At 41.1% G+C, this 13778-nt stretch overlaps 1 protein-coding gene across 1 annotated transcript in view; it reads left to right on the top strand.

Annotated features, from left to right (window-relative positions):
• FTO (FTO alpha-ketoglutarate dependent dioxygenase) overlaps positions 1 to 13778 on the top strand; it is a 748586-nt gene that overhangs the window by 131822 nt on the left and 602986 nt on the right. Inside the window, exon 2 of the mRNA XM_030204316.1 lies at positions 10247 to 10324. Coding sequence (XP_030060176.1) covers positions 10247 to 10324 — 78 coding nt within the window. The remainder of the gene's footprint in view (positions 1 to 10246; positions 10325 to 13778) is intronic.

Below are 13778 nucleotides of genomic sequence, written 5' to 3'. Positions count from 1 at the left end.
ACGCCCCAGTCCCGCCTTCGCTATGCTTCCGACATGCCCCCGGGAACTTTGGTTGTCCCCGCAATGGAAAGCAGTTGAGGATGCCCAAAATCGGCTTTCGATTATGCCGATTTGGGCGACCCTGTGAGAAGGACGCCCATCTTCCGATTTGTGTCGAAAGATGGGCACCCTTCTCTTTCGAAAATAAGCCTGATAGTGTGACAGTATTTCTGTATCTGGATTGTGGTACGTTTCTGTGGGCATGCTATGTTGTACTTGATTGGAATATCTAATAAAACAATTTAAAAAATACATTTCATCCTCTTTTTATGATAAAAAATATAGTTTTCCCCTATTTTCATCCTTAAAAGGGATATTGTTTAAGTTTTATTGTTTTTCATTTAAGATGCTGCATGGAAGTGCTCCATTGTATAGGTGTTCTTTATTTGAATTTTGCCCCATTGAGCAGATCTTGGGCATTGAGGGAGGTGAGTCTTTTTTCAAGTCCAAGGGGATCAAAGTCTGTCAATTGGAATCCTCATTTTCATTTCAAGCTGCATGACTTCGGAAAATTTTGCTGGTTATTATGAGCTCTATACCAGATTATAAGATCTTTAGAAAAATGTTAAAGACTTTTTTTATTTCAGAAATTTTGTAACCAGTTGTTGATATGATTTTGTTGCTATAATTTGACACCATCATGTTATATTAATTGTTAAATTTGCTGGTTATATCTGCTACTAGTGTAATTTTGTAATCTGTGTTGAAACAGTGTTGGTGTGTGCAAGACTATACTATACTATATTATAAAAGGAAACTATTACAGGTGAAGATATGATTTAAAAGAATTCAGACATAATAATTGATCATGTAAACAATCAGCTTGATAATGAGCTTCAGATATAGGTTTATCTTGTTATTTGCTGAGTAGCCTTCTGAAAAGATCCAGTTTTGCCCTTTAAAGATGCTATCTAAACTTGATTTAAGTCATAGATATCTGTTAGTAGCTGGCTAAAGAATTGTGCTTGTTGCTGGACTTCAGTGTTGTTTGTGCAGGTGAAGGCCATCACTTTTAAACCCATGAAAAAAAGAAAATGACAGTATCCTTCTAGTTTTCATAGCATAGCTTTAAACTACATAACACATAGGGATGAAATTTTGCATCCATGAGAAAAACTAATTCCGCTGGAAATGGTTTTGATGCATACTGCCCTGCATGGCATGGCAAGTAGTTCCTATTTTGCAGCTTTATGGCTGGAAATATAATTCAAAGGAAACTTGAATGTTCAGTGGCAAATGTACTTTGATTTGAATATAATGTAAACCTTTAATTCTTTAATTATATAAAAAGCTCCATTTAACATAGTGACTCAACTTGGGGACTGGGGGGCATCCAGGTTGGGATGTTCGTATATTTTCCCAGTGTTTTACAAAATACTCTTGCAAACATGGAGCCTTTTTTAAAAAATATGCATAAGGATACCAGCAAAAATGCACAAGTATTTTCTGGCATGTACATCACAAGCAGCAAATTTGGAAAACTGTTGGGCCTTTTTACTAAGCTGCTTAGGGACCTATCTGCTCTCAACGCACGCCAATTCAGAACTACCACCTGGCTACCATTTGGCCTGGGCAGTAAGTTCATTTTTTGTGCATGCTAGAAAATTTCCAGTACATGGAGTTAACCAGGCAGTAATTGTCATTGTATACGTGCTGATGATTACCGCCTGGTTAACGCGTGAGACCTTACCGCTAAGTCAATTGGTGACTGTAAGGTCTCAGGCCCAAAGTGGACGCATGCCAATTTTCATTTTACCCCATGTCCATTTTCGGCCAAAAAAAGCGCCTTTTTTGCAGGTGCTCTGAAAATGAACATGCGCGTGGCCAATACACACGTCTACATCAGCACAGGCCACTTTTCAGCGCATCTTAGTAAAAGGACCCCTGTATGTAGAAAAACAATAGTGACATTATTCAGCAACTTATACATGGAAGTAGCAATTTTGCAACTTCCACATGTAGGTTCTGCCACTTACATGTAGATTTGCACAGTTTCACAAGACTGCTTATAAGTGGCATTAATTAGCTAGTGAAGTCACCAAAGGTTTTGTTAAAATATTTGACACAGAATATTTTGTAAATGGGATATTAAGAATAATTATTATTTTATTGTTTCCAACTCAGTGTAAGTTGGAAAAAAATTTGAAATGTGCATCTTGTAGTGTGACAATGTGTTTCCCCTTCCTTCATCCATAAGCTCATGCATGTCTGTTTGTAGTGCTGGATGTGAAAAGACATAGTAAAGTATGTCTCATTAGGGTGATAGGGGCAGGATGAGAGACATGTGTCTGTCTGTATACAGTGGTGGAAATAAGTATTTGATCCCTTGCTGATTTTGTAAGTTTGCCCACTGACAAAGACATGAGCAGCCCATAATTGAAGGGTAGGTTATTGGTAACAGTGAGAGATAGCACATCACAAATTAAATCCGGAAAATCACATTGTGGAAAGTATATGAATTTATTTGCATTCTGCAGAGGGAAATAAGTATTTGATCCCCCACCAACCAGTAAGAGATCTGGCCCCTACAGACCAGGTAGATGCTCCAAATCAACTCGTTACCTGCATGACAGACAGCTGTCGGCAATGGTCACCTGTATGAAAGACACCTGTCCACAGACTCAGTGAATCAGTCAGACTCTAACCTCTACAAAATGGCCAAGAGCAAGGAGCTGTCTAAGGATGTCAGGGACAAGATCATACACCTGCACAAGGCTGGAATGGGCTACAAAATCATCAGTAAGACGCTGGGCGAGAAGGAGACAACTGTTGGTGCCATAGTAAGAAAATGGAAGAAGTACAAAATGACTGTCAATCGACAAAGATCTGGGGCTCCACGCAAAATCTCACCTCGTGGGGTATCCTTGATCATGAGGAAGGTTAGAAATCAGCCTACAACTACAAGGGGGGAACTTGTCAATGATCTCAAGGCAGCTGGGACCACTGTAACCACGAAAACCATTGGTAACACATTACGACATAACGGATTGCAATCCTGCAGTGCCCGCAAGGTCCCCCTGCTCCGGAAGGCACATGTGACGGCCCGTCTGAAGTTTGCCAGTGAACACCTGGATGATGCCGAGAGTGATTGGGAGAAGGTGCTGTGGTCAGATGAGACAAAAATTGAGCTCTTTGGCATGAACTCAACTCGCCGTGTTTGGAGGAAGAGAAATGCTGCCTATGACCCAAAGAACACCGTCCCCACTGTCAAGCATGGAGGTGGAAATGTTATGTTTTGGGGGTGTTTCTCTGCTAAGGGCACAGGACTACTTCACCGCATCAATGGGAGAATGGATGGGGCCATGTACCGTACAATTCTGAGTGACAACCTCCTTCCCTCCGCCAGGGCCTTAAAAATGGGTCGTGGCTGGGTCTTCCAGCACGACAATGACCCAAAACATACAGCCAAGGCAACAAAGGAGTGGCTCAGGAAGAAGCACATTAGGGTCATGGAGTGGCCTAGCCAGTCACCAGACCTTAATCCCATTGAAAACTTATGGAGGGAGCTGAAGCTGCGAGTTGCCAAGCGACAGCCCAGAACTCTTAATGATTTAGAGATGATCTGCAAAGAGGAGTGGACCAAAATTCCTCCTGACATGTGTGCAAACCTCATCATCAACTACAGAAGATGTCTGACCGCTGTGCTTGCCAACAAGGGTTTTGCCACCAAGTATTAGGTCTTGTTTGCCAGAGGGATTAAATACTTATTTCCCTCTGCAGAATGCAAATAAATTCATATACTTTCCACAATGTGATTTTCCGGATTTAATTTGTGATGTGCTATCTCTCACTGTTACCAATAACCTACCCTTCAATTATGGGCTGCTCATGTCTTTGTCAGTGGGCAAACTTACAAAATCAGCAAGGGATCAAATACTTATTTCCACCACTGTAACTGTGCATTTGTTTAATGTCTTTGAGTATTTGTGTGTATGTATGTGTCTTTGTATCTATGTGTACAGACCAACAGACAGGTGAAATGCACCTAATTAGACAAAAGGGGCCAAGAAATATTTGTCTGAGAGCAAAATAATTGTTTACATTTTTAATGGTTTTGAATAAAATGTGGCATATGGGAAAAAGGGTAAAAAGACATATTGAGTTAAAAAATGAGCCACATTGGATTGGGGTTGAGAGATATAAGCCCTCCAAAACAAACAAAACAAGTCCCAATGCATTTCTATGGAAGAAGGAGTTTCATCTTGTGTAGCATAGAAACTTAGACACAGTGAAATATAACAATTAGGGAATTCCGCCTTTCAAACTGTCTTTCACTGTTCTCTACTCTGTCATCTTCCCATACTGTCCCCAACCTCTAAAACTATCCACTGCAACTACCTCATCCACCACCCCTGAAAATATTCCCGGCAACTAGCCCATCACCCCGTAACTGCCCCTACAACCCCAAAATTAACTCCCTGCAACTTTTCCCACAACCCAAAATGTAACTATCCTGCAATTACCCCACCCCCAGAAGCTACCTGACACAACTGCCCCACCCCAAAAACCATCTCACTATCCCCCAACCTAATCTCTTTGCAACTTCATCACCATCCCACAAACTAACTGCTATACCACCCTGCAAACTGCTCCTCAAAAATATACTCCATCATCCTAAAAACTGTTCCATTGCAACTACTCCATGACCCTTCAAACTTCCCCCAGCCCTAATATTACTCCCTGCAACTTCCCTATGACCTTGCAGATTTTTCCACTTTGAAAAACTTTCTCCCCGAAACTGCCCTAATGCCTGTTCCCACCAACAAAAACATACCTCAGTGCAAACACACATGCACATGCTGGAAAGAATTCCATGAATCATGACCTACATGTTTTTCTCACTTGTTTAAAACTTATACTTTTTATTTCTTATTTCCTTGTCCCCTTATTGTACCCATTTACCCCTACCTTACTTGACCCTTTTTCTAATTGTATTTGTTTAATACCTACCATACTTGGCGTTCACCATTACGGTATTTTGTAAGCCACTTTGAGCCTGCTAATATGTGGGAAAATGCGGGATACAAATAAATAAATAAATACTAAAGAGCTGATGGGGAAATTTTGTTTAAATATATTTGTAAAATGGGAAATACACAGTTTTAGGCTTGCCCAAGCCACACCTGCTCGAAATCTCTGCATCCCACACATCTAATCTTATAAAGTGTTCTTTGTAAATCAATATTTACATGTGTATCTGACATTGTGGCTGTTATAGAGACATGGTTCAAAGAGTCTCATTAGTGGAATCTTACCATATCCAGCTACAATCTATTCAGAAGGGATAGGGATGGCAAAAAAGGGAGAGGAGTAGCTTTTTATGTAAAGAACAACACCAGAGTGGTTGTAATGCAGGGGGCATGGGGAAAAGATTGTGGATTGTGTTGGAAAGAGGCGATTGTACATTCACACCGATGTAGTCTGCAGACCTCCGACTCAAAGAGAAAAACTGGACAGATGTCTGATCAGTGATATTGCAAAAGTGGGAATAAAAGGAGATGTGATGGTATTGGGTGACTTTAGTTTACTGGATGTGGATTGAAGTATCTGCAAATCTGGAAAGAAGTAGAAAGACAGTGGTTGTCTTACAAGCGGCTTTGCTCAGTCAAATGATGATGAAACTCACCAGGGGAAAACCAATTGTTGATTTAATGCTCACAAATATAGAAAGCATATATAATGTCTGGATGGACACCCACCTGGTGGCAGTGATTACTACACAGGATGGTTTGATATAAAAGCTAAAGGGGAGTCAAGATACACCATATTCAAATTTCTGGACTTCAAACATGCTGATCAGTAAAATGGAGGAGTATCTGAATGAGGAGCTGGCAAGTAGGGAGGAAATGAGTGAATGGGAAATCTTTGTGTAAGAAAAGTAAAAGTGATAGGAAAAGGAACCCGATTTGGTTCAGCAATGAAATGGCTGCAAAAATTAATACAGAAGGTCATAAAAGGAGGAACACAGACAAGAATACTGCATAAAGCTGAAAGAGTCAAAGAAATTAGGATGGCAAACAATATAAATTGAGGTGACAAGACATTTTTCAGGTTTATTGGGGAAGGGAGGAAGGACAGATGTGGAGTTACGAAACACAACACTGCTGAGGGCCAATGTACAGAAAATGATGAAGGAAAAGCATACATGCTCAACGAATAATTCTCTTTGGTGTTCACGGAAGAAAAACCTGGAAAAATTGTGCAGATGATTGATAAAGATACGTTAGGGGATGGCATACCACACTATTCACAGAAGACTGTTTATGAACAGCTTGCAGATCTGAAAGTGGACAACGTCATGGGACATACATCACAGGATACTGAGGAAACTCAGAGAAGCATTGGCTCGTCCTCTAAAGGATGTATTTAATAGATGCAAAAGTATGCATTATGTGTTAGGCAGTGCACACTTTTTTGCTTGTAGGCTCCCAAGCATTTTTTTATAAACCTCTATTTTTGCATGTACAGTAGTGTTTTATGCGCAAAAAACTTTTTAAATTACCCCCTTTGTGCATAAGAGCTGTATACATCCTTACTTGTTGGCAAAGAAGTAAAAGCCAGCATGTATGTAAGAATTATTCTATTTCTACTGCAGCTGGGATAACTAATTCTCTGAATTTTCTGTTCTTTTCTGGAATTTGCAAGTAGCTTGATGTATTTGACATCTGCCTGACAGCTTCCTTGTATATGAGAAGAGCAGTGTGCTGCATAGCCCAGCTGTGTGTATTTGTCTGTGTATCAACTTGAGGAGCACCACTTAGCCAGATCTGACAATCAAATGTGAGCTAGTACTGTCTGCTCTAGAGCATCATTTTAATGTTCTGTGCTTTTCCTCTGGGTTTGGTAATTTGCACACAGTGAAAGAAGTTGCATCACATCTTTTATCATGTGTTTGTTTACGGGATCATGTTTTTTCCCTTTATCTATGTTTTTTCTCTTGTTTTTTCTCTTGCTGCAACAAAGTGCTCTGATCCCTATCCCTTGCGAGACTGGGAGAATGGGCGTGCAAGTGGCAGATGAAGTTCAATGTTGACAAGTGCAAAGTGATGCATGTGGGTAAGAGGAACCCGAATTATAGCTACGTCTTGCAAGGTTCCGCGTTAGGAGTTACGGATCAAGAAAGGGATCTGGGTGTCGTCGTCGATGATACGCTGAAACCTTCTGCTCAGTGTGCTGCTGCGGCTAGGAAAGCGAATAGAATGTTGGGTGTTATTAGGAAGGGTATGGAGTCCAGGTGTGCGGATGTTATAATGCTGTTGTATCGCTCCATGGTGCGACCGCACCTGGAGTATTGTGTTCAGTACTGGTCTCCGTATCTCAAAAAAGATATAGTAGAATTGGAAAAGGTACAGCGAAGGGCGACGAAAATGATAGTGGGGATGGGACGACTTTCCTATGAAGAGAGGCTGAGAAGGCTAGGGCTTTTCAGCTTGGAGAAGAGACGGCTGAGGGGAGATATGATAGAAGTGTATAAAATAATGAGTGGAATGGATCGGGTGGATGTGAAGCGACTGTTCACGCTATCCAAAAATACTAGGACTAGAGGGCATGAGTTGAAGCTACAGTGTGGTAAATTTAAAACGAATCGGAGAAAATTTTTCTTCACCCAACGTGTAATTAGACTCTGGAATTCGTTGCCGGAGAACGTGGTACGGGCGGTTAGCTTGACGGAGTTTAAAAAGGGGTTAGATAGATTCCTAAAGGACAAGTCCATAGACCGCTATTAAATGGACTTGGAAAAATTCCGCATTTTTAGGTATAACTTGTCTGGAATGTTTTTACGTTTGGGGAGCATGCCAGGTGCCCTTGACCTGGATTGGCCACTGTCGGTGACAGGATGCTGGGCTAGATGGACCTTTGGTCTTTCCCAGTATGGCACTACTTATGTACTTATATAGATTTTTTCGACTCTTCTAGATGAGTAAAAATTACAGTTTAGAATGTAATGCCACCGATATAATGTAATGTCAGTTAAAAGTGAAAAAAAATAATGAAGCTGTTTTCTCCAGAAACTGGAAATTTTTCAATTTACATGGTAATTAAACTGTGAAACCCAGTTTTTACTGCAAGACACATTCATTCTTTGAGAATGTCCTAATGTAGTCCCTGTTTGTTTGTGGTAATAGTATCTTATTTTACTGCAGTTTCCTCTTGCAGCTCTGTTAGAACCAGGACTAGTCTGGCAATATTGCTTCTTAGTTAACTGGTTAAAATGCAGGCAGGCTAACCCAGCGGCTCTGTTGTACTGTGGGACTTTGGATTTGATTCCCAGCTTCAATCTTCTACTTAGGTCAACCAGAGATAGAAATGATCCATGATTATCATGGTGCCTGATCCCTAAGGGACTGAGCCAGCTCAGTGCATCCCAAAATGACCACATGGGATCAGACATAGCCATTTTCAAAAAATGGTTGTGCCGAGAGGCAGGAACGAGTGAGCATTGCTTCTAATTCTTTCAAAGCTACAGAGTTTGGAGGGTCTGAGTTCATGCCCTTAGTCCCGCCTTCTGACATCATTCTGACGTCATTTCCTTTTTCCGCGAAGGCGGGACTGAGGGAATGAATGAACTCATCAGAAGCAAGCAGGGAAGGCTAGAGATGGGCATCACGGCCTTAAATAACGCGGCGCTTCGACGGAGGTAATAGAAAAAGATTTAGGAGAGGGTGGGGGCGACAGAGAATCGCTGGACATGGATAGGGGAGGGAGGAAAATCGCTGGGCATGGATGGGTAGAGGGGGGCAGGGGAGAGAATTGCTGGGCATGGATGGGTAGAGGGGGCAGGGGAGAGAATTGCTGGGCATGGATGGGTAGAGGGGGGCAGGTGAGAGAAAGTTTCAGGACATGGATGGAGGGTAGGGCAAGAGAAATTCTGGACATGGATGGAGAGGAGGGAAGGAAGAGAAGAAATGGTGGACATGGAGGGAAGATAGAGAAAGGAGATTAGATGAGGGAAAAGGAAGTGAGGAGAGAAACTGAACATGGATGGAGAAAATAGGCAGAAGCTGGATCCACTGTACAGTCAAGTCTGCAGAGGACCAGAAATGAAGAAGAAAGGAGGAAAGAAAAGAAATAAATGGAAAGTAAGCCCTGGAAACGGTGTCAAGGGAACAGATAGAGAGCAGCAGAATCAGATACTGGGCCAGCATGATCAGAGAAACAAAGTCACCAGACAACAAAGGTAGAAAAAAATAATTTTATTTTCATTATAGTGTTTGGAATATGCCCACTTTGAGAATCAGGTGCTGAACGTTAAAAGTTTATATTTATTTACTTATTTATGGCATTTTATCCCATATTAAACATGAATTAGATTGGAATCTGGGATCATTTAATTTTTTTTTCCTGGAGAGAGTAATGCATTGCCCCCCCCCCCCCCCCCCCCCCCGGCTATAGCCAGCTCTGAAATTTTAATTTTTTGGGGGGGGGCACAGAGGTGGATGGGGGGGGGGGGGGCGCCGAGGTGGACCGGGGAGAGAGCCTGTTGTTAAAAATTTACCAGCACACCACTGTGTATATATTTTTATAATTTTTTTTTGTTTTGTAATTATCTTTCTGTAATCTGCTCTGAAATACACATGAAAAAGCTTTTTAAAAATTACTATCTAAATGGTTTCAAGTTTATTTCAAACTTTGCTTATTTAAATTTATATCTATAAAAATTGTGCTTAAATTGTGGCCAAAATGAAGCCATGGACATGTTTGGTTGCTCGAGATGTTCGTATAAATGTTTGTGTAAATCGTGATTCTGACCGTGCTGTCCTCCAGGACATACCAATACCTGAATTGTGTAAAGTATGGTAGTGCTGGTCATTGAATGTACTTTTGCATGTGGGGTAATTTTATTAGGAATTTTACATGCATATGTAGCACTGTCATATGTACAGAGAAGACACCTAATGCAAATGAAGGACAGTTATGAATACTAGCAGAAGTCACTGCTAAGACAACTTTAATACATTTAAACAGGCTTTGACATTTTTAAACCAAACTATCAGTTTGCGCTCTATTGAACATTACTGTTCTAAACTTGCAAAATTTCAAAACTGATTGGCCTAGTTTCACATTCCTTATTCAAGTGGTACATTAACACTTACATTTGCAGCTGTTTATGTCACTGTTTAAAATTCATCAGTTTGATTTTATACTTTTCACATGTTAAACATTTCTTTAACCTGTTTGTCTGTAACTTTTGTGTTTTTGTGAACAGAAGCAGAGACTCCTTGAGCAGCTTGGAGACAGATGGCTACCATACTTAACATCTCATGATACAGATTTCCATCAGCTGGTAGTATATTTTGATTATTTTATCCATATAATCACATTTATAGATATGCACTGTACTCTTAAAAAAAAACAATCCACCAGTGAACAAATTAAGGGCTCTGTTTACTAAGGCAAGTTAGTGTTTTTAACACGCCTTCAATTAGCACACGCACTAACTGTGTAGGCGCCAACAAGGATATTGCAGGTGCGTACACTGTTAATGCACGTACATGGTTGATGCACGTTAAAAACGCTAACGCGCCTATAACCAACTTGGTAAACAGGGCCATAAAAAAACAAATTAGCAAAAAATATAAATAAGGCAGTAGAAGCTGTACTTAAAGAATACATAAGTGATGCTGAAAAGACTTCAGTCCAACTTCTTATGCCTAGGTATAAGCCACTGTCAATAATTTTGACTTCAAACACTGATGTAACTGTAAAAGTAGGCAGTGTTTTCTGAATATTCTGTTTATTTTAGATGATAAAAATGAACTTCTTTATATAAAAGTGAGAATATCTGAAGATTCACTCAAATCACTGTTGGTTGCCCAATAAGTTCCTATTTGAAAGTTATAAACAGTATTGATGATCTTCTGGGAGTGCCCTCTAGTAACATCTTCGTCTGGTCTTTATAATCATTTATATTATAATAAATCCATTTGTATTTTGGCATTGTTAGTTTGGGATAATATAATATAGATCATTGGAAAGACTATATCAATTGAAAAGTAGGAGACCACCAACATATAGAGGCGTCAAGGCCCAGAAGGCACACGGGAATTTTGGACTTTGTAGCTCCATGAAGCAAATTAACCATTCGATGAACATTGACTTTCACTTGCCTTTGAGGAACAAACCCAACTTGATCTAGATGTATTAGGTCGAGAAGAACTTTAGCTAGTTGGTTTGCCAGGACCTTTGCTATAATCTTTACATCCGAATTAAGGATGGAGATAGGTTGGTAAGAAGCACATTCTGTCTTGTCTTTGCCAGGCTTCGGAATCACAGCTATCCCAGCTTCCATCATATAGGGAGGTAGAGCCTCCCCCTCCCGAATACCATTAAGAATCTCCACCAGGAGAGGGGCAAGCTCCCCCCTAAACAACCTATAAAAATCATTCGGTAAGCCATCTAAGCCTGGAGCCTTCCCAATGGGCAAGTCCTTAATAACTTTAACAACTTTATGTACCTGAATAATACCATCTAACATACAACTTTGCTCCTCTGTCAAAGAAGGTAGGTTCTGAGAGGATAAGAAGGCCCCAATAGAATCCTTGCGAATCGCAGAGTTGGCCGAGTATAAAGACTGGTAAAAGGACTGGAACCGCTGACGAATCAAAGAGGATTTAGTCAATACTATATTCTTACCATCCCCAATACGGAGAATAGTATGATCAAATCTACGCTGCCTCAATTTAAGGTCCAATGAACGACCCGGCTTATTATGATTAAAGTACTGAAGATGCTGTTGTTGGCCCCGGATAAATTGCAGTTGGTCTGAGTAAATATTGTCTAATCTCAACCGGAGTGCCTGAATCTGCTGAAAGATAGAAATCGAGCGTGAAGACTTGTGAAGATCCTCTGAGAGAGACAGTTGTGAAATACAGTCAGCAACTTCCTTTCGCCTGGTCCAAGCCTGACCGCTAGCCTGTTTTAAGAAATACCCCTGCGTCACAGCTTTCAGCGCATCTCAAACGATCCCCAGAGACAGGCCCGATGCTAAATTTATATCAAGGTACTCCTTCAGGAGTGTGCGATAGTTACAATACTATCCTCCTTCAACAGAGAAACATTTAAAGTCCACCTGCTGTCCCGGTCTTCCTCACAATAGGACAATAACTGAACCCAAATCAGGGAATGATTTGAAATGGTAATGGGACTGATTCCAGAAAGACAACTCCCCTGAACCAAGGATACGTCAACTAGCACATGATCAATGCGGGAATAAGAATCATGAGAATGGGAATAAAAGGAATAATCCCAAACCCTCGGATAATGTAATCGCCATACATCACACACTGCTAAGGCCCGAGCCAACTTGCCCAAAGCCTTAGAATTTTTAACATCAAGCGCCGACACTGTACCAGACCTATCCAATGCCGGATCAAAAGATGCGTTAAACTCTCCTCCCAACACCAATTTGCCATAGGGATCAGATTGAACAGCTTTGCCAAGCCTGACAAAAAATTCCCCCTGAGATTCATTAGGCGCATACACAGCAACCAGTTTGAAAGCAAAATTATTCAATAAAACCTGAAAACGCAAAAATCTACCCACAGAGTCGTGCTGGACTTTCACCACTTGTACCTGCAAAGATGAGTGAAGTAGCATTGCAACCCCCCGTTTCCTCGATGCATCAACAGCAGAGGCACAAAAGACATGTGGGTAATAATGATGGGTCAAAAATTTTTCATGCTCCTGCTTTAAGTGAGTCTCCTGAAGAAATATAACATGAACTTTATGGAACGATAGAGGGGGGGCAGGGGAGAGAGGAGAATCACATACACTCTCTATCTCACAGATACACTCACACCCAGTCTCACTGTCTCTCTGTCACATACAGACACTCGCACATTCACTCTCTCTCTCTCACACGCACTCTCTCAAACATACACACTCCGAGGAAAACCTTGCTAGCGCCCGTTTCATTTGTGTCAGAAACGGGTCTTTTTTACTAGTCAGTATATAATCCTTGCCTGTCTTCCAAAAGACTTTAGGGAACGGAGGAGATGAAGAAGATAGTAGTGAAGGGAGAAGCGACATGGAATGGGAAGAGAGTCTGCCAGCTTCCCAAGCTGCTGTGCTGGATCAAGAGGAACAAATGGACATGAGCTGTTAATGGATAAGTGACATTTACCGTGTTTGAAGAGAGCAGTGTGTGTGGGAGGCCACAGAGTGTTCGTTGCTGTATAGAGGGAGGAGCACTGCTAAGGTGAGGTGCCAAGTTGCTGTGGTTCCTTGCTGAGAAAAGAGGTACAATTGAACTTTGAAAGTGCTAAGACCTTTAAAGAACAGTTTTCAGCTTTTGGTAAAAGAATCTTCAGTTGTTGGGGAGAGCTAAGTTGCAGCTCTACTTTTCTCTTTTGTGGGTTTTTTTTTCCTTGAAGATTGGACGTTTAAGAGAAACAGCCGAACTGAATCACGTGCTTCTTGATTTGAACTTTATGAGCTCGGTTGAAAGGAGAGGCAGAAATAAAGAGGATTTTGTTTTGAATTAACCAAGTGTGTGAGTTGTGTTGTGTCAGCAGTGGTCATTGGAGGTAGGAGCTGAGCCCAGGAGTAAAGAGCTCCCCAGAAACGAGGGGAGACTTTACAGGAGAAAATGAAAAACTTGGCTATTTTACAAATATTATGGGCCACAAACGAATCCAACCTAGTGACCTCACAACTCCCTGTTACATTCCAAGGGGCTACAAAGAGAGTTGAGCAAAAGACACAGACAATTCTTATAACCAAAAGACATGGCTATTCCA

The sequence above is a fragment of the Microcaecilia unicolor genome, chromosome 5 (genome assembly GCF_901765095.1).
Source record: "Microcaecilia unicolor chromosome 5, aMicUni1.1, whole genome shotgun sequence".
Classification (NCBI taxonomy): domain Eukaryota; kingdom Metazoa; phylum Chordata; class Amphibia; order Gymnophiona; family Siphonopidae; genus Microcaecilia; species Microcaecilia unicolor.
Note: the sequence above shows the minus strand (reverse complement) of the source record. Positions and strands in the feature narration are given on the sequence as shown.